General features: G+C 40.8%; 1 protein-coding gene across 1 annotated transcript in view; it reads left to right on the top strand.

Moving 5' to 3' along the window:
* The window catches only part of pex5lb (peroxisomal biogenesis factor 5-like b), a 36,729-nt gene extending 15,357 nt beyond the window's left edge, over positions 1 to 21,372 (top strand). Inside the window, exons 3-14 of the mRNA XM_060890784.1 lie at positions 2,011 to 2,122; positions 3,108 to 3,305; positions 4,971 to 5,100; positions 5,446 to 5,533; positions 6,932 to 7,018; positions 15,367 to 15,486; positions 17,531 to 17,674; positions 18,849 to 18,919; positions 19,024 to 19,242; positions 19,661 to 19,826; positions 20,362 to 20,519; positions 21,183 to 21,372. Of these exons, the coding sequence (XP_060746767.1) occupies positions 2,011 to 2,122; positions 3,108 to 3,305; positions 4,971 to 5,100; positions 5,446 to 5,533; positions 6,932 to 7,018; positions 15,367 to 15,486; positions 17,531 to 17,674; positions 18,849 to 18,919; positions 19,024 to 19,242; positions 19,661 to 19,826; positions 20,362 to 20,519; positions 21,183 to 21,372 (1,683 nt within the window). The remainder of the gene's footprint in view (positions 1 to 2,010; positions 2,123 to 3,107; positions 3,306 to 4,970; positions 5,101 to 5,445; positions 5,534 to 6,931; positions 7,019 to 15,366; positions 15,487 to 17,530; positions 17,675 to 18,848; positions 18,920 to 19,023; positions 19,243 to 19,660; positions 19,827 to 20,361; positions 20,520 to 21,182) is intronic.
* The last annotated feature ends 216 nt before the right edge of the window (positions 21,373 to 21,588 follow it).

The raw sequence follows: 21,588 nt of genomic DNA, 5'->3' as shown, positions 1-21,588 counted from the left end.
ATAATAGCCAAAATGTTCTCATCCAAATCGCTTTAGACCACGCCTTCTCCCTGAGTGTGATGTTGGAGCTAAAAAATCACTCGAGATCTGGCATGATGGAGGGTCCTGTCGGTTTTGCGAGTTAATTATCTATTTATGTGAGTTATAGAGTGAGGCGACGGTGGCAGCTCGTGTGAAGGCCATCTTTATCCTGCCATTTTTATCGCTCTGGATAGTGCACATAAATTTTGCTGAGGATGAAGCATGGAGTGGATCAATACACCTTATAGAGCTGAAGCAGCTCCTTATTTAAAGCAACATGCACAATATTATGAATTATTTTACATAGCCTTCTGGTGGTCCAGCAACAGAACTGGGTTCGATTCAAACCAAGGAACTGAAGAGCCAACTCTCAGTGCTGGTCCCAAGCCTGGATGGAATGTAAGGGTTGTGTCATATTGCGTAAATATTTTCTTTCGGAAAGTCGTTTTTTTTCTTTGTGTTGGAAAAGCTTGCTATTTTTAGTGTGTTAAATTATTAAACACACGTTTCTAGACACTTCATTTCTCTATGATTAATACATGATACACTTACATGACACTTCTAAACGTCCTCCTCCTGATGGATTCAGAAGCTGGTGAGCATGAAACAACAACGTGAATCTCCCAACATTAAACGTAACAATAAATGGAGAAAAATGAATGAAATTACGTCTTTAAATAGATAAAAACATACAGAAGCACTTCACAGAGATTTGTATTGTGGACAGTTTATATGAGTGGATTTAAAAATATATGGATGCATGGATGAAATACGGAAGTTTTCCATTCGCAGACGCTTATGTTAGTAAGTCTCCAGTGTCAGTGTTTTAAAACAGCTAGAGGTAATAAGCTGCTCTGAGGTATTTCTTGTTGTTCATATCCTCCCGCAAAGTTTGTATTTACATCATCACATCACTTTTTAATTAACTCAAATCTTCTGAGAACGAGTAAATATTCGATTTCAACACATTTACCGTCACAATCCCTTGACACCCCCCCCCCCCAAACGTAGCATTTGATAACTTGTTTCGTGGATGTTCAACAACATGAAATGTAACTAAAGGCGGAAGAAAAGAAAGGGTTTTTTTTTGTGCCTTAATAAAAGAAAATGATTAAGAACATGCTGTAACTTTTACTACACCATTGCGATATTCTCCAACTTATCACGTCCCACGCATGATTTCAGTGCTCGTGTCTCACATAACGTGTGTGTTGCTGGATGAAAACACAACAGATGTGCATCTTAAATTCTGTCTGATTCACTTCCATCAGTAACGATGGTGTTGACAGAGATTTCCACGTACCGGAGCTAATATCGGGTCAGTGTTTCTAAATAACAGCTTGTTTATCCAGATTTCACAGCTGCAGTTTGCATAAATTTCAAAATGTCATTAACAATATTGATTTTGTCAGACAGCCAAAGGAAACTCCATGGAAGCTTCGATGTTAGAAACTGGCATGTGCTCTGTTGTGTCCTGAAAGAATATTAACAGATGATTGTCAATTCAATTCAAGTTTATTTGTATAGCGCTTTTTACAATGGACATTGTCTCAAAGCAGCTTTACAGAACATAAACACAGAGCAGAAGATAAACATAAGGAGTAATATAGAGAATTAATATAATAAAAATGCAAAATATATATAGTTCACAGTGTGTATGTATGTATGTATATGTGTTTATCCCCAATGAGCAAGTCTGAGGTGACTCAGGCAGCAGTAGCAAGGAAAAACTCACTTAGACGGTAAAGGAAGAAACCTTGAGAGGAACCAGACTCAAAGGGGAACCCATCCTCATATGGGTGACACTAGATGGTGTGATTCCAAATATACAGCCAGACAAATGTTGTATTGGTGTAGGGATCACATGGAGATCAGATCTCCTCTTAGTATCACAGAGTCCAACTGGAGCTGGTAGCTGTGATTGAGGATTTGATGCATAACGTAGCAGGAAGACAGCATCAGCTTGTTGTGTGTGTGTGTGTGTTACAGCTGGGTAGCGAGCACCAAGAGAGCCGGCCGTTGCTGAGTCCCTCCATCGACGACTTCCAGAGCGAGAGCAAGAGTGATGGAGCCACACGACCGGTCACCTCTAACACAGCAGGTTCCTCCTCGCTCATCTGTTCTCCATCTCTCTATCCATCATCTGGTTCTCCTTTCTCTTTTTGTCAACTCATCCTATTCTTCTAGTCACTTAACCCGACTTTTTTTTTAAACATTCTAATAACATTGTGTTCACAGCAAAAATTTTATTTCACCTTTTCACGTTATAGAAAGTGTTGAATTACTTATCTCGCCTGTGCATTTTGAAAAACAAAAAGAAAACTTATTTACAAGATTACAAAAATTACAATTACAAAAAAAGACCATTTCAGTCAGAATATGAAGACAAATTCATGTCATTAATATAAATACCACTTTTTTTTTTGCTACTTTAAAATTTTTTTGTCTTTAGCCATAATAAAATATTTATTTATTTATTTATTTATTTATTTATTTATTTCCGATTTATTGTTGTGTTCTTGTGTAGAAAGTGGACGAGCAGGAGGTTTTTACGTTCATGTGAGCAAGCGATCAGAAAATTTAGATGGAAATTTTAGAAAGCCAGTTAAATGAAAAAAAATAAAATAAAAGGAGCAAAATCTCTCTTGGTTTAGGCCTCAGCCACTTCAGGTTATAGTATATAATAGTGTATATGTGTAGTTTCAGATTATGAGTTACAGATGTTAAAGCTAATGTAGCTAATACTGTAAGGAAGCTAAGGGGCTACCAGTTTAGCATTCAGACATTAGACCACGCCTCCTACCTGAGTGTGACGCTGGTGTGGAGAGACCCCAAACTGCGTTCTTGCGAAATCAATTGTTTCAGCTTCACATCTGTTTATAGCTCTGTGAATTGCTTTTGTCTATTTTTATAGATAACAGTATCATACAGTGTCAGAATCCACATCAGCAACTCAACAAACAGCTCCAAAAAAACCTGTTTAAGGTGATGAGAGCGCACGAGGAATCAGATATGCATCTCGCATGCTGTTTAACTGGAGGCTGACTGATTAGGTTTGGTGTTAGAGCGACATTTCGTTCCCGCAGTCATCTCGACAGCGCTGGACCTGGTGGACCTGAGCGAGCCGTGTGAGAGGAGGTGGAGTTGGGACCGTCGCAGCCCTCGAGGCTCTTTCAAGAACAGCCTCCGCAGGAAGAAGACGGATGAGACGGAGCTGATCCAGGTGGAGGCCGAGCAGCTCTCACCTGGACACCTGAACCCTGAGGGAGACTCGCTAGACTCAAGTAAATGTGGAATATATTACATTTCAGGGTTGTTGATTTTTAAACTTAAAGGAGCGGTGCGTCTTTTTTTTCTGTCTGTGAGGTCAGTTGAAAGTGCAACAAAATATTAACAAGCTTATTTATTTATTATAGAAAGAATACAGACATGAGGGGAAAAAAGGGGGGGGGGTATGTTGCTCATTTCAGGGCCAGAAAAAAATATTTCATAAGATTATTTTTTATTTAAAGTTTGCATACACTTGTAGCACGTCCTAGAGAGAGCTATCAATCAAACATGTTCATTAACATAATAGGAATTAAATAATCGCTTCCTCTGTGATTGCTCTGATCAGGTGTTTAACTCATGTCTGTCTTGTTTTTTATGAAATCATTTCTGGCGGTTAAAAAAACACAATTTTAACAACCTTAAAATTCTCAACACAGCTGCCATCAGCTGCCATCAGCGCCAGTAGTTTGTTTTATTAAAGCCGTATTCCTCTCACAGAAGCCGTGATGTAATAAGCAGTCATTCATTTATTCAAGGTATTTCCTCTAATCTGCATCAAGTGCCACATTTGCTGAATTGAATATTAGTGCTGTCGGCTTTTACGCTTCTTTGACTCTTTTAAAGAGGTCCCTTAGGGGCTTAATTTAATCCCTGCTTTTCCTGTAATTAGTTTTTATCCTTTCCTGGTAAAATATTTCCCACCTTTTGCAGATGATGTACTTTAAACTTAACCCAGTTGCTATGTGTTAAAAAAACTGTATCAAGATTAATGCGTTTATTCTACCTGAAGATTATTTACCTACTGTAGAAATTCCACATTTGTTTACTACAAAATTAACATACCTTCTTATATTAATTTCCAAGCATACAGTAAACTCAGAGCCGCTGCGCTGCGCTGTGCTCGTAAACCCCTTCCAGGTCTTTAACCAGAGCTGAAAAACGTGTGTTGCTAAGCTGTTTTTTATGCAGAGACAAGCTTTAAGCTGTATTCTCATCCTCTTATCAAGCAGACAGCCTCAAGCTAAGCATTGTGCCGCTTTGTAATTTCCGCTGAATAGCTCCAGCCTGTATTTACGCTGAGGATTCCAGGATCTGAGGAACCATGGAAAATAAAGGTCTCAACGGGCAATATTTTGATGGGGGGAAAAAAGCATAAAAAAAAAAATAATAATAATTAAAAAAAAACTCTTCGGGGAGGTTTTTATCTCCATGTAGGTTGTTTTGATATAAAGTTTGTGAGAAAAGCAAGATACCCTTTTGCATGAACATCCAGCGTGAATCATCTACATCTCGCTGTGGGAATTGATATTACGCACAGAATAAAACACTTAAGGGCGAAGACTTTTTATCCATATCGAGTTCCGTTTATTTTTGTGTAACATCTGTGAGATGCTTGTGCCTCTTACCAATCGTTTCCTCACCAGCTTCTCTATTTTTACTTTCTTGAAATGAATAAGACAAAGAAACACAGAGCTGCTCTGTCTTGAAGCTGGAATCTGGTCCTTGGCTGGAAGACTTCATTTCTGACTGGAACTGGAGACTCCTTCCTTAAACGTTAAAACAAATACTGACATTTAAAATAAAATCCTGTTACTATTTAATTAACAATCCAAATTAGACAGAAGGCAAATCTCTGGTTTTAACACCATGTTTTTTTCTCTGTATAACCCTCTGTGTAGTGAGCAGCTCACCCCGGGACAGATGGGATGAAGTGAGCCTTCACCCCGACAGCGCCTGGAACAGAGGGAGGAAGTGGAGGTATGAGAGGAAGAGGTGCACCTCACATCACTCCTCCAGTGAGCTGCTCTGGTACGACTCTGCGGATGTGGAACATCACGTCGTTCTTCTAGAACTTCACAGAATTACTTAACATTTATCTCTACACCTATACATCTATAATCATGCATTTCAAAAATAAAAGTCACATGTTTTCTAATCACGCTATTATTATAGATATTAGATCAACATCCTTTCTCATTTCAACACAGTTTTCAGATTATTTTTATTCAAAGTGGGCGTGGCTAAACCTGCATACACGTGTAGCATGTCCTAGAGAGAGCTGTCAATCAAAAATGCTCATTAACATATGTTTTGTTTGACATCTCTTTTAATTGCACTATTTGATACTGAACATTTTTTCCTTTCTCGTTGCAGGTCTGCTGACTTCAAAAGCAACCTCTCGAACAAACACACGCTAGAGCTAAGCAGGAGCATGGAGTCTGACCCCGGGCCAACGTCACAGGTACAGGATCCTCCGTTGGCAACTAAAAAGCCCTCAAAACGCTTTCACTAGACGGTGGCTGGCTGTCATCTGTTCCAATACTTACGCCACAGCGCATGATTCATTTTCTAAACCTGACAGTAGTTCCAGTCATATCATAAACGACAGGTTTACATTAACATGTTCGTTCTAGTACATTATCATCAATGACGATGAGTCTGGTTCCTCTCAAGGTTTCTTCCTCATATCAGCTCAGGGAATTCTTTCTTGCCATTAAGGAGAGATGTTAATTATGTAGCTTTGTAGAAGCCAACATTCTGTTTTCCTATTTAAGCTTAGACAAAAATTTATAAAAATTTAATAGGGCTTTCCTACTAGGGCTTTCGAGCCACATGCACCAAATTTGGATATGTTGTAGACCCTGGTCTGAAGTTTGTTGCTGTTACTTTTCTAAGCGATCCGAGTACCGTTACTTCCGGTACCGGGTCTCAAAGTGGCCTTTTTTCCCCATAAACTCAGCAAGCTTTCGAACTATCTACACCAAACTCGGCCAGCTCCTTTAGGGTGATACTCTGAACACGTGATGTCACGTGAAAATCAAAAATTAGCACAACATGGATAAGTAAACAATCAGCCCAATGTGGGGAACTTCCTCAGGAGTATTTGGATGATGTCACATGCTTGTCTCCGCTTACCTCCAAATGTATTGGCAACCTAGCTTTCTGTCCACTTACCTCCAAAAGCAACACTAACGCTTATGTCCACTTATGTCCTCCAAAAAGCACCATCCGTTGTGAATACTTTCATCGTCAAAGCCAACATCAAACTTTACAAATCTAGTTGTAATTAAATTTTGAACCATAAAAATGTTTTATTCTGTTTCTGTCCTTCTGTAAAGCTGCAAATAAATTGAATTGAAATTATCTTTTCATCATTCGACGACAGGATTTTTCTCACCTAACATAATAAAAGCGCACTTCTGAGCGTTCTACAGCGTCCTACAGACGTCTTGACTCACTCGAATAACTCTCCATTTAGCCCTTTTCTATGGAGAAGCTTTTCACCTGCTGGATTTCTCCTTATTCTTTATGAACAGAACAAAGTCACGCGGACACGATAACGGATTTAAATATTAAAGACCTTTCAATATGTCGAAATATTCCTGTCTTTTTCCGTCTTTCTCGGTGTCAGCAAAAGCGTGTACTTTTTTTAAAAAATCCTTGCTTTTTTCGTAAGAATATTCAAGCTACAAACTCTTGACTTGTCCTCGAACTTTTATATCGCAGATGCATCAAAAGGTACCTGAGGACACAGATAGTGTTACAGGTCGAGGATGCTGACTGACCTTGTGCTATGTGTGTGTTTGTGTGCGTGTGTGTGTGTGTGTGTGTGTGTGTGTGGGACCATCTGTGTGCACAGCGGCCCAAGCTGAGACTGGGAAGCTCTCTGTTCGGCAGGCAGCACTCTCTGGAGGAGGAGTTTGTACGAGCCAAAGCTGCTGTGGAGGTGAGAGGCAGGGCACACACACACACACACACACACACACACAAACTTAAAAAAATGACTTTCTTTATGGCGTCCAGCCACATTTCCCTCACAAACCCGCTAATGAATGGAAACCTTACACACCCAAACATATCGTGACCATGGAATATCTCTTCACTCCCTACAGGTGCATTATGGGTATTTTGTGTGTATCCTGTGTAATGCAAATAAGCGTGGATATTCGCTTCTGTGCTGTCAGACCTGGATATGTTTAATACGTGTAGAAGCACTCACCAAGGTTAACACGATTTATCAAGCAAGCTAGGAATAATCCTCTTAAGCCCTTAAAATGTATATATTTACAGTTGTGCTCAAAAGTTTGCATACCCTGAATGAAATTGTTAAACATTTCCATTTATTTGGTAAAAATATTACTAATGCAAAAAAAATTATATTTAAGGATCGTGGTCAAGGGGTTAGCACGTTCGCCTCACACCTCCAGGGTTGGGGTTCGATTCCCGCCTCCGCCTTGTGTGTGTGGAGTTTGCATGTTCTCCCCGTGCCTCGGGGGTTTCCTCCGGGTACTCTGGTTTCCTCCCCCGGTCCAAAGACATGCATGGTAGGTTGATTGGCATCTCTGGAAAATTGTCCGTAGTGTGTGATTGCGTGAGTGAATGAGTGAGTGTGTGTGTGCCCTGTGATGGGTTGGCACTCCGTCCAGGGTGTATCCTGCCTTGATGCCTGATGACGCCTGAGATAGGCACAGGCTCCCCGTGACCCGAGGTAGTTCAGATAAGCGGTAGAAAATGAATGAATGATCGTGGTCACGTGAAGTCATTAGTTATCACATAGTTGTTTGACTCCTTTTTAAAGTCTTATGATAACTAACTCACCTAAACAATCCTGATCAAAAGTTTACACATCCTTGAATGTTTGGCCACATTATAAACACAAAGGTTGACAGACAGAGCTTTAAATGTCTATTAAAGGGAAGTTTCCACACCTGTGACTCATTGTAATTGTAATTAATGTCTGTGTATAAATAGATAGTTAGTTTCTCAGCTCATGAGGTGATGCACTGACTTGGCTGGATACTGCACCATGGGGAAGACAAAAGAACTGGCAGTGGCGGAACTTTATAAAGCAGGAAAAGGATATAAAAAGATCTCAACACTTGAAAATGCCAGTCACTGCTGTTCAAACTCTGATAGAGGTGAAAAATAAGAGGTTCTGTTGATACTAAGCCACGGTCAGGTAGACAAAGAAAGATTTCACCTACTACTGTCAGAAGAATTGTTCAGGACACAAAGAAAAACCTACAAACAACTAAGAGAGAAAAAAAGTGGTGTTGTTGATTGAAGGAGCACAATAAGGAGGGATTTGAACACAAATGACCTGAATGGTGTTGGAGTTGCCAGGCTAAAGCTGTTACTGCACCCATGCCACAAAAAGGAACCACCAGACAGAACCTAGACAAGACTCACAGCTTCTGGAGCTGAGTCATGTGGTGTGATGAGACCAGAACTGAACTTTATAGTCACAACCATAAACACTATGTTTGGAGAGGAGTCAACAAGACCTACGGTGAAAAATACACCATCTCCGCTGTAAAGCATGGTGGTGGATCTCTGATGTTTTGAGGCTGTGTGAGCTCCAGTGGCCCAGGGAAGTTTAATGGCTAGATAAATGCAGCATGTTATCAGGAAATTCTAGCAGACAATTTGCATTCTACAGCAGGAAAGCTGCACATGGGATGATCTCAGATGTCCCAACATGACAATGATCCAAAGCACAAGGCGAGGTTGTCCCTTCAGTGGATACAGCAGAAAAAGGTGAAGGTTCTGGAGGTCATCGCAGTCTCCTGACCTCAATATTGTTCAGCCACTTTGGTGAGATCTCAAACGTGCAGTTTGTGCAAGACGACCAAATAATTTACAGAAGCATTTTGCAACGAAGAATAAGCAGCTCTACCACCTGAGAGAATTAAGGACCTCAAGCACAATTATTACAAAATACGTCATCATTGATGCTAAAGGGGGAACTACACCATATTCAAAACTAAAGGTATGCAAACTTTTGAACAGGGATTATTTTATTTCCTTATTTCCTTTTTTTTTGTTGTTGATTTGTTTAATTGTGACATTCTGTTGTGCCTTACAGGTTAACTTGTCTCCTAGAAGAAATCAAATAAATTTGTTTTGCCTTCTCCCTCATGTTTTCTTTAAAAGTGGTGCACATCTTGCAGGTTCTCCCAAGGTATGCAAACTTCTGAGCACAACTGAATGTTTTCTGTATATTATCTACAATAATGTCTTGTTGTTGTGCTTTACCTCGACAGAGGGGTGCAAAAAACTTTCTCCAATGCACATTACAGACTAGCCACCTACGAAGTATGTGTATGTGATAACCGGCCACTCGTCGTGTGCTGATATCCATACGGTCGCCACCCATAGAGGAAGTGACACCTGCATAATTACAGTATTTTTATCCGCAGCGTGTCTGCAGGATGTTAGTTTGAGGCGACGTCAGCTCCTCGTCCTCACTAGCATTATTCTCGCTGCTTACTGCACCGGAGTCTTGTATTACATCTGTCTTTAAGATGTCCAGAGCTATATGTAGCTGAGCCGAGCTGTTGGACGCGACTCTGTAGCTATATTTAACTGAAGCACAAAAGGAACAGTCGATATCCTGTACACGTTTTCCTCAGACTCAGCTTTCTTTTCCTCTGGCTATTGTTTTTCCAGCTGATTCATTCGAACCTTGGAACAACATAATAATATCCAGTCCCATTTTTTGCTTTTTTAAGTCCAAGTTATGCTGCTTATTGAGTCATATTATAGTAAACCTGAGAGAAAATAATATTGTAATTATAATGGTAATAATAATTAATAATAGTAGTAGGCCTAGACGGTTCGAGGGAGAAGATTGATCTCTCTGTGATGGGGCTCGTTGTTCAGGTCATTAGCATTTATCATTCGTAATTCTTCTAATAAAAATATATAAGCCCACAGCAAAAATCTGACACTGAAATGTACACGTTGTTGTTTTTTTAACAGGATGGACCGAAGAGCTTGTTAATAGCAAGTTGTTCTGTTTTGCATGCTCATGTAGTTTTTTGTGTTTTTAGGTATAGGGCGGAGTTAATGCAAATCAGTTTATTTTGCATATAACCGACAGGATTAATAAAATATCCAGTAAAAGTCACTTCAGGAAGAATCTAGATTTGTAAAGTTAGTCGCGACAAACTCTGATGTTGGCTTTGACGAGGCAAGTATTCGCAAAGGCGATGGGTTGGCACTCCGTCCAGGGTGTATCCTGCCTTGATGCCCGATGACGCCTGAGATAGGCACAGGCGCCCCGTGACCCGAGGTAGTTTGGATAAGCGGTAGAAAATGAGTGAGTGAGAGTGAGTATTCGCAAAGGCCGGTGCTTTTTGGAGGCGAGTGGACATAAGGGTCAGTGTTACTTTTGGAGGCAAGTGGACATAAAACTTGTGGAATCTAGTGGAGCGCTAGGATGCCAAAACATTCTAGTGGCAAGTGGAGACGAGCATGTGACGTCATCCGAAAACCTGTGACAAAATTCCTCTCCTTGGGCTGAGTGTTTTGATATGCCACATGGCCATGTTGTGCAATTTTGTATTTTCACGTGACATCATGTGTCGTCACATGATGTCATCAGAATACCCGTGAGGAAGTTCCCCTCATTGTTCTGAGTGTTTTGATTTGACACATGTCAATGTTGTAAAAGGTTTTTTGATTTTGCATATTTTGGGGGCGGCGCTGTGGGACAACCGGAAGGTCAGTCGGTACACCAATCTAAAACTTTGTTCAGAGTATCACCCTAAAGGAGCTGGCCGAGTTTGGTGTAGATAGTTTGAAAGCTTGCCGAGTTATAAACCTCCAAAGTTTATAATGGGAGTCTATGGGAAAAAAAGGCCATTTTGAGACTCGGTACCGGAAGTACCGGTACTCGGATCGCTTAGTATAGTAAGTCGTAGCAACAAACTTTAGACCAGCGTCTACAACATATCCAAATTTGGTGCATGTGGCTCGAAAGCCCTAGGAGGAAGTTACTCTTGATAAATTTTTGTCTAAGCTTAAATAGGAAAACAGAATGTTGGCTTCTACAAAGCGACATAATTAGCATGACGAATACGGACAATCGCTTTGAGATGAAAGTCAAAATATCAACAGAGATCATTGCATGTTTCGGTTATTTGATGCAGCTTCTAGTACCTGCTACATGTCTGATCAAACACACACACACACACACACACACGTCTGACATCAGGAGGATTCCCGAACACGCTGCAGGTTTTATCGATCATCACTGAGAGGATTTGGATTGATTGGAAATCCTGCTCTGAGCGCTGAACTGAACATGTAGTGAAGGTTAAACGTCCATGACGGCAGCCTGAGAGCACTCGAGTGTAGACGAATGACTCTGACGGAGGACGGTTGTGCCGGTGCTGCTTCAAACGGCCTTTTCATCAAAAAAGACAGAAGCCCAATCATCCGTTCGCTGTAGGACGGAAACCATTTAGCTTCAGTAAAGTCTCGCTTATCACTGGTTTAAAAAATGCTAGTGGTGCGTGAAGAAGACAGAGAAACTCTCAGAGAGACAGAAGACAAAATTCTGGATGTTTTAATGTGATTAAATAAGATTTCTCATCGCAGATCGCGTTAAAACATGTTACCTTAAAACAGGCTTTGGACGTGCAAGTCTGTTTGTTTTTATTTTGTACATACTGTATCTCTAAGGTTCTGCGCTCATTTATACTTTCTGTTAAAACGTTAAAATTCTTAAAGCAGATCTGCCAACAACTAAACCTATTGGGCTTCGACTCCTGCGGGCTTTGTTTAGATTTAGAGTTTTAAGATTTTTTAGCGGGGGGGCACGCGGCTTAGTGGTTAGCACGTTCGCCTCACACCTCCAGGGTTGGGGGGTCGATTCCCACCTCCACCTTGTGTGTGTGGCGTTTGCATATTCTCCCCGTGCCTCGGGGGTTTCCTCCGGGTACTCCGGTTTCCTCCCCCGGTCCAAAGACATGCATGGTAGGTTGATTGGCATCTCTGGAAAATTGCCCGTAGTGTGTGATTGTGTGAGTGAATGAGAGTGTGTGTGTGCCCTGGGATGGGTTGGCACTCCGTCCAGGGTGTATCCTGCCTTGATGCCCAATGACGCCTGAGATAGGCACAGGCTCCCCGTGACCCGAGGTAGTTCGGATAAGAGGGTGTGAGTGAGTGAGTGAGTGAGTGAGTGAGTGAGTGAGTGAGTGAGTGAGTGAGTGAGTGAGTGAGTGAGTGAGTGAGTGAGTGAGTGAGTGAGTGAGTGAGTGAGTGAGTGAGTGAGATTTTTTAGCTTGAATCAAAGCCTTCAGTGTCCATCTAAGCTACAATTCAGACAGAAATAAATTTTGTATTTAATCAATTAGCAAAATATTTTGTGTTTTTTCTTTATTATATCTTAACAGATATCCGTGTTGATATGATAAAACAACTGGTCTGCAGAAAAAGTCCTAAAGCCAGATTTAAAGACAGTTTAAGCCCTTTTAGTGAATAACAAAGAGCCTAGTGACAACTTTAGCGACTTTTTGAGCAGACGTTAGCACCACAGCTGCTGGTTGAAGGAGTCAAAACACCAGTGTTATTGTTTTCATAACGCTCATGATCTTGTTGAAGCTTATGTACGTTTTTTGGAGCTTTTGAAATAAACCCACTGGATTAAATTGACCAGTCAGAGATGGCAGAAGTGGGTGGTTTAGGTAGCAGAGCCGTGGCACCGGTCTGATAAAGTGATGACAGATGTGCCTGAGGACTGAGCTTTACTTTCACTTAATAGAGCAACAGCTGACTCTGTTCATCGGGTCAAAAAGACAAATGAAGTTTTTCCCCAGAGGACAGAAAATGGAGTTTACTCCTGTTTGTGTTGTGTCCATGTTCAGCATTGAATATCTTTGTCATGACTCAGTCCACAGTGGTGCTTAATATGAAGCTCGTATAAAAATAGACACTCAGGACTTTATTTGAATTCATTTGTAGTGTTCAATATTTTTTCTTTAGCTTACTAGGGAAAATATATTTATAAAAAAGTCCCAAAACGTTTGTGTTTTTCAACACAAATGTTTCTATCTTCAAAGTAAATGCTGATATCAAACCCATTTCTGCTCTCTGCTCTCTAAAATTTGATCTTAACACACACACAAAGACACACACAAAGTCTCTTTGATGGTTGCTATATTCACGTCCAGGTTATCTTCCTTCTTCTCCATCTCCTATTTCCTTTCATCTTCTCTCATCCTTTGGCACTCAGCATGACGTGAAAGTGGGAAGCTGATGTTAATTTAGTTCGAGCCAAAGCCACATGAAGACATTTGCAGATCTGCAGCCCACAAAATCCTTAGCGTGAATGTCAGAATCATTGGCACCCATTATGAACCCTCTAGGAACTGTGAGAACCCAGACATAATGCAAAGTCCACACATTTTTTTGTACGGTTTTACACACTTTTTGTGAAATCATAGCTTTTGAGACGAACGTCACGTCTGCTTTAAGATGCTGGTGTAACAACCGGAGTTTGGAGGCCAGGTTGTGCTCATTTCTCTGTCGCATTTTGACATCCTTTTCCTCATAGGTCATCTGTCTTCTTCTGTCCGTGATACATTTTTTTTATAAAAAGGGCTTGACATTCTATGCGGCAGCATTTTGAGTGCTCTAACAATCTCTTTTGCGGAAGGTGTGGAGAGAAATATTTAAGCTGTATCAGAATTTTAGTGTTTGCATAGTGTTGTATTATTATGAGGACATTTGGGCCGTTTTGGTCCTCAGAAAGTGCTAAATATGTACACACACACACACACACACACACACACACACACACACACACACACACACTTGTCATGCAGGGTCAGTGGTAATGATAATCCCCTTTGCTCAGCTTGAAGACTATCTATAGTCAGTAAATGACTGTAAATAGCTCAGGTTATGAACTATAATGAATCTAGACTGAGCCATTATACACACACACACACACACACCAACACAAAGACAGTATGAAATCTGAGTATTAGTTTTGCAATCCATCCATAAACTTGATATAGGATTCTGTCGGCTGTGTAACATGAAAAGAAAGAAAGACCTTTTGACTTTGCAGCTTAAACACGGTGCTAATATCTGATGTTCCTGCATTACCACAGCTGTAGTCTCGCCTAGCCAGAGCTTCAGACTGACGGCAGAAGGTCTGGACTCCATAGCAGCTTTTTTCCTCAAAGGACCGCTCGAGAGAGCGTCTGAATGACACGTAAGGCAACCACAGTTCGTTTTTTGTTCAGCGTCATGTTTAGGGGTGGAAATGTGAAGTCACTACTACAACAGATATGCGAACAACCATTGATTGTTCATTTAACAAAGTCAGGCAAATGAATGAATGTGAGGTTGACGTCATTTGGAAAATAAAACGTTGGAAACACAATGGCTTCTTTCTTCCATCAGGGAAGTAGAGCATCACGGCGGCTTTGTTTCCAGTTGGACCATCAAAAAACAAAAGACACACGTCTCGCAGAAATCCAATTAACCAATTAGATGACTTAGAAACTCCTGAAATGTTTTCAATTTTGTGTGCCGTTAAAAGACAACATTAATGGAGCAGACGCACAAGTATTCGTCTCAGTCGATAAGTCAATTACAGTAGGGTTACAATCTGCATCAAATTAAGATAAACTTACAAAATAGACATTTCTTTGTTTGGGTGGTGGTCATGGAAAAGCCACAGTGAGGTTTATATTTACTCTCTCTCACTCTCATTTTCTACCGCTTATCCGAACTACCTCGGGTCACGGGGAGCCTGTGCCTATCTCAGGCGTCATCGGGCATCAAGGCAGGATACACCCTGGACGGAGTGCCAACCCATCACAGGGCACACACACACACACTCTCATTCACTCACGCAATCACACACTACGGACAATTTTCCAGAGATGCCAATCAACCTACCATGCATGTCTTTGGACCGGGGGAGGAAACCGGAGTACCCGGAGGAAACACCCGAGGCACGGGGAGAACATGCAAACTCCACACACACAAGGCGGAGGCGGGAATCAAACCCCCAACCCTGGAGGTGTGAGGCGAACGTGCTAACCACTAAGCCACCGTGCCCCCCCCCATTAATGAATTTTTTTATTACATAGAAACTTAATGAACATTAAATCAAACATTGGAGAAATAACAAATAAACCGGATTAAACTGGAGATTTTGAGAAATAATAAATGAGCCAGAATCCACTTGTGGTTCAGTTGAGGAAAGTCAACTCTGTATAGCAGAAAAAAAACAAAAAACAACAACCTTCTTTTCTTTATTTGATTTTCCAGTCAGACACCGAGTTCTGGGACAAGATGCAGGCCGAACTGGAAGAACTTGCTCGACGAAACTGGCTGGAGGATTTGGAGAGCAAAGGCAACATTCCACCCAACCTTACAGCCAACGAAACGGTACGATCAGCCAATCAGCAGCTGCGGCATGCCATGTAGCTCCATCAGAGGGAGCTGTAGACCAGCAAGATCGATCTTCTCATATACAGTAACATGATATGTACAGACGCATACGTCCAGCTGGGACGCAGGATAATCGTCTTTATACAGTATATCACCATACAGTATATCGTTATATACTGTATATATATATATATATATATATATATATATATATATATATATATATATATATATATATATATCTTGTGTGCACAATGCTTTATGTGTAAGCAGAATAACACAAAGTCAGATAAAACAAAACAACTGATACTCCATTATCACTTCAAAAGATATAGACTGCAGATGTCAGCTAATGCTTCCGCTTATCTAATATTCTCTCTCATCATCGTGTGAGTGTGTGAAAGAGAGCAGATGGCAGCAAATGTGAAACACAAAGCAATCGCAAGCTTAAACTAAGACAGCTGCGGTTACGGTTTTATCAAACAAAAAATTTTATCCTTCTCTGTTGAGTTTTAAATCCATCCCAAAAACATTTGCTTTACTTTTCTTAAAGGATTTAAATCATTTGTCTTTTTACAGTGTTGATAATAGACTTGTAATGAGTAAGCATTTACCAAATGCATAGATTGTCCTTCTTCAGTTCTATGAGCTCGATGCCCTTTTCTTCACCGCATGCTCTGTCTGAGCATGATTCCAGTTTCCCTGCAATATTAAAGAGCCCAGCGTGATCCAATTATCAGCCCACTGCCACAGCGCCTCTATTAAAAGAGTAAAAACAGACCCGGCTCTTCAGTCATGGGTGTGGAATATCAGTCGCAAACTCTGTTTTACTACAAATGTAAAGCCTCACCGATACAAATTAGCGCTCCGGCGTAAACGTTTACAACATGATAGCTCTGTCAAACGAATCTTTGTCGGCTCTGTGGATTTATTTCGGAGCGTAAATTCAACATGGCAGACGTCACAGACCATGATGAACTAATATTACCTACCAAATATTAAAAAAAAAAACCATGAGGTCAGACACCACAGTGCTGTTGAGCTATGATTTGTTCAGAAAGTGTTTATTCGTTTTCCAGCTCTTTATTTCTTTATTTCATGACAAATCAGAGGTTTATATTAAGGCAGTCTGAGGAACACATCCATTGTTTCTATAGCAAGAGTTCAATCAGGAGATACACAATTGTCGCACTGTAGAAAGGACATTATTCATAATAACACTCTCTGGTGTTTATAACAGTTTATAATCACACCCTAGAGTGTCACCCAAATGAGAATGAGGTCACTTTTGAGTCTGGTTCCTCTCAAGGTTTCTTCCTCTTCCATCTAACTGAGGTTTTTCCTCACCTCAGTCACCTCAGGCTTGTTCATTGGGGATAAATACAAACACATTTAAATATTAATCTTTAAACTTTGTATAATATGAAACTTTTTGTATTATATTTCTTATGTTCTGTAAAGTATGTCCTTGAATTGAATTGAATATTCCGCTGTCAGGCGGAATCCTCATATCTCCAAAACCGTTCCTTTTCAGGAAATTAAAAAAACGCCGTACCTTATCTGCAGTGCACAGGGTTTAGTCCGCGTTGCAGTGGATTGTCTTGCGCTAAATTCCTGTCCTCAGACGAGCACCAGAACTAGCGGGGGAGAACTAGTTTTTTTCTTTGAGCCCAGTGTTTTGAAGACATTTACCTCAGAAGACGTGTTGATTCGTTGCGACTCTTCTTGAGGAGAAATATGCCGTGAAGCTCTCCGGAGTGAGGAAGAGGTGGACAGTTGAAGTGTCCAATGGAGTTATGAGATTTGCGCTCAAGCTATTTTCAAGACTTTAGATTGGTTAATAACTTGTAAAAATAACAGACCCACGTGGGGACTGACCAATAGCATCGATATGTGAAAAAATATGAAATTGACCAAATTTGGACATACGAGGTTTCCGCCCGACAGCGACAATATATTATTATTGTTATATGTTTTAGTCACACCGAATGTTCTGGACCCTCGATTGAAAGGTGCCTAATTCATCTGTGTTGGATTTCAGGGTTACTTTTTCCACACGAACAACCCGTTTAAAGACTGGCCAAATGCATTTGAAGAAGGACTGCAGAAATCCAGAGAGGGCGACCTAAACAGTGCCGTCCAGCTGCTGGAGGCAGCCATCTTACAGGACCCTCAGGACTCCGAGGTACGCTCATCTAATCTGTTCTTTCAGAGGCCCTGAAACTACTGTATTACTCATTCTGATCTTTCTGCATTCGCTTCCGGCTGTGAATACAAATCCTCAAATATGCCGTTTAATTAAATATCGAGCTCGTAATCTTTTTCTCAACTCCTTCCATGAGATAGGTTCTATCTGCTGGATTCGATCCTGCTTCTGTGTTTTAACACTGCAGTGCTTTTCCAGTAGGGTCGAAAAAAAATGAAAAATGACTCATTTTAGATTCTATTTAAAGTGGAATATTTTTTCGACAGGACTCGTATTAAAAGACTGGACTCTGTTATTGAAAGGCAAATTTCTGGTGTTTGTAATAATAAGGTAATAATAGTCTGTCTCATATTGTTTGTAACTAATATACACATGTTCTTTAATTAGATAATAATTAGATGAATAGAGCGAAATACATTAGACTTTTCTTCTATGCGTGATTAGCTTTAATCATGTATTTGAAAATGCATTAAACATTTTGCAATTTAAAAATGTTCATGTAGGGGGCACGGTAGCTTAGTGGTTAGCACGTTCGCCTCACACCTCCAGGGTTGGTGTTCGATTCCCGCCTCCACCTTTGTGTGTGTGGAGTTTGCATGTTCTCCCCGTGCCTCGGGGGTTTCCTCCGGGTACTCCGGTTTCCTCCCCCGGTCCAAAGACATGCATGGTAGGTTGATTGGCATCTCTGGAAAATTGTCCCTAGTGTGTGATTGCGTGAGTGAATGAGTGTGTGTGTGCCCTGTGATGGGTTGGCACTCCGCCTGAGATAAGCACAGGCTCCAGGTAGAAAATGAATGAAAAATTTTCATGTTTTTCAAATTATGTCTGATTGTTTACAGTTTTGATATTATATCATCATAATGCTGTAAATCATTCAAAGGTCATTTTAATTGTTTATAGGATCCAGTCAGTAATAAATAAATTTAAAAATTGCAGAGGTATGTTCTGTAGAAAAGGGACTTCTTCTGTGGAAAGATTGTGTTCATTTATAGGACAGGGTTTTGAAGGATTGCACAAACTTTTGCATAATCCATTGTTTCAAGTTCAGGATTTTAACAAATCTGGATCTTTAACGGTTAACATCATGAATTAAATACTAAATCTGTCCTTCTCTCTGTCTGACTGTCTGTCTGTCTATTTATTCTCTGTGAAGGCTTGGCAAGTGCTGGGCACCACGCAGGCGGAGAACGAGAACGAGCAGGCCGCCATCGTCTGCCTTCAGAGGTGAGTGAAGACCAGAAAAAGCCAGACCCATAGAACACATCCTCACACATATTCACCATTTTAATCTCTCTCTCTCACTCTCTCTCTCTCTCTCTCGTCTTCAGGTGTCTGGAGCTGCAGCCGAATAACCTGAGCGCTCTCATGGCGCTGGCGGTGAGTTTGACTAACGCGGGACGGCAGCAAGAGGCATGTGAGGCTCTGCACCGCTGGATCACACACAACCCTACCTACACACACCTCCTACAGGACCGCAGTGCTCTGGACGGCTCACCACTGCCCCAACGTAGGGGCTCCAACGTCTCCCCCACCCCCGCTCTCGGATGGTACGGTCCAGTTTCACACTAAACAACATGTCTTAAAAACATTGTGAAGGAGCAATGATGGTAGCTAAATACATACACATGCATAAAATATGCTGTGATAATGGAAGTGTGGTTATATGGTTTACCTGAAGATCACAAACCACAGAAGGTGAGTCCATATATGGAAATGTGGGCATGTCGTGTATCATGTTCAGATATGGACACTATGGAGCTTTGTCTATGAATTGATAGATCTGAGTTTAAAGACAAGGACATTTGTTTAACTCAGAGACACAACCACGGTCTGCATAGCACCAACAGATCCTCCTGCTCATTTTTGTGGTCTCAGACATGTTCTGTAAGCAGGTGATGGTGTAATATAATGGCCAGAGGCTAACCGGCTTGGTTGAGTATTCCACATTGTGTGTGTGTACTGTAGCTCTCAGCTGGTGGAGGTGTTGGAGCTTTATCAGGAAGCTGTGCATCAAAACCCTGGATGTGTGGACCCTGACCTGCAGACGGGCCTCGGTGTGCTGTTTAACCTCAGCTCTGAATTTGATAAGGCTGTGGATTCCTTTAATGCAGCTCTGTCTGTACGACCTGAGGTGAGAAAACAGAAGTATGTGTTTCTGTGAAGTCTACACCGTCCCTCTAATATGGACAAGCTATTGGGTCTCACTCATATCTCAGTTAAGAGACCAAATGGTTAATATATATGTGTGTATATGTATATTAAAGACAGATAGAAAGAACTATAGATAGATAGCAACCAAAAGATCCAGGATAGCTCTTTATCATCATGCTACCACCACCATGCTTCACTCTGTGGATACAAGACACTGTCACAGTAAATGTATTTTTTGATAGATAGATAGATAGATAGATAGATAGATAGATAGATAGATAGATAGATAGATAGATAGATAGATAGATAGATAGCAACCAAGAGTTCAAGGGTAGCTCGTTATCATCATGCTATCATCTTCACCACTATGCTTCACTCTATGGCTGTAAGCCACAGCAACTGTAAATGTATGGTTCAGATGATTATTATACCAGGAGATTATGACATTGCTCCAATGCAAATGTAGAACTTATTCTCTTTAGATTTTACTAATATCAGGGCTCCGTGTCTCTCAGGACTATCTGCTGTGGAACCGGCTGGGGGCAACTCTGGCTAACGGAGACCGCAGCGAGGAGGCTGTTGAGGCTTACACCCGAGCTCTGGAGCTGCAGCCTGGCTTTATCCGTTCCAGATACAACCTTGGGATCAGCTGCATCAACCTGGGAGCACACAGGTAACACAGAGCTGAGAGAACCATCTCCCTTCATCTTATACAGAACAGCAGTGTGTTACACCGGACGTACACTGATACAGGATGCACACTGTTTCGCAGGATGAATTTCTGGTTTCATTTTCAGGTCATAATAATGCATTTCTGTTGATGTTTTTCTGGCATAGAAATTAACCCCACCCACAGGAAGAAAGCTGCAATTTCGTTAAATGACGACTCAGATAGGTCAAATGTGCACAGAGGATAGCAATCCTTAGAGGTGAAAATATCTTGAATATAGGCATTTAGTCATCTAATATTTTTATAGGCCTTCTAGCATGCTTGAAAATGTCTTGTTTTTATTGAAAATGTCTTGTTTTATTAATAGATAAAAGATAAACAATCATATATGTAAATATCTGTAGACATTTAATAGGCTTTATTAATGCTGTATATTTATTCCTTTATCGAAGATATTTTCACTAGCTGAGAAATATCATTTTTTTTGTTGTGTATAAAAACAATTCACTTCACAGCCAGCAGATGGCAGTATAAGTATCTGCTCCTTTAAATCTCACAATATAGGATGTGCCTTGGATTATCATAAGGATTTTTTTGAATAAATGAATTCACAGGGCTGTATTTGTCATCTAAACATAAATCTAATGTCACTGTCTCATGTTACAGGGAAGCGGTGAGTAATTTCCTGACAGCTCTAAACCAGCAGAGGAAAAGCAGAAGTCATCAGGTGATGTCCAGCAGCATCTGGGGGGCTCTCCGCATCGCTCTGTCACTCATGGACCTCCCTGAGCTTTTCCATGCCGCCAGCATCGGTGATCTCGATCTCCTCATGCAGGCTTTCAATATAGACATGTAATCCTGGATGTATAAATCCACAGATGTCCACTAAAGTAATGAGCACAGCAACAACGTTGGGCCACGAAAGAAAATTCTGAGAAAAGATGTTCGACACACACCAAGAGCTTTTGGTGTGATTTATTTATTTGTATTTCTGCTGGTGTTGCTATGGATTTGCAATTTCACAGAAGAGGGTTTAAGAGATACTGAAGTGTGTGTCTGAGAGCGAAAGAAA

Source organism: Tachysurus vachellii, chromosome 1 (assembly GCF_030014155.1).
Source record: "Tachysurus vachellii isolate PV-2020 chromosome 1, HZAU_Pvac_v1, whole genome shotgun sequence".
NCBI classification, from domain to species: Eukaryota; Metazoa; Chordata; class Actinopteri; order Siluriformes; family Bagridae; genus Tachysurus; species Tachysurus vachellii.
This window is presented reverse-complemented; position numbering and strand designations above follow the sequence as displayed.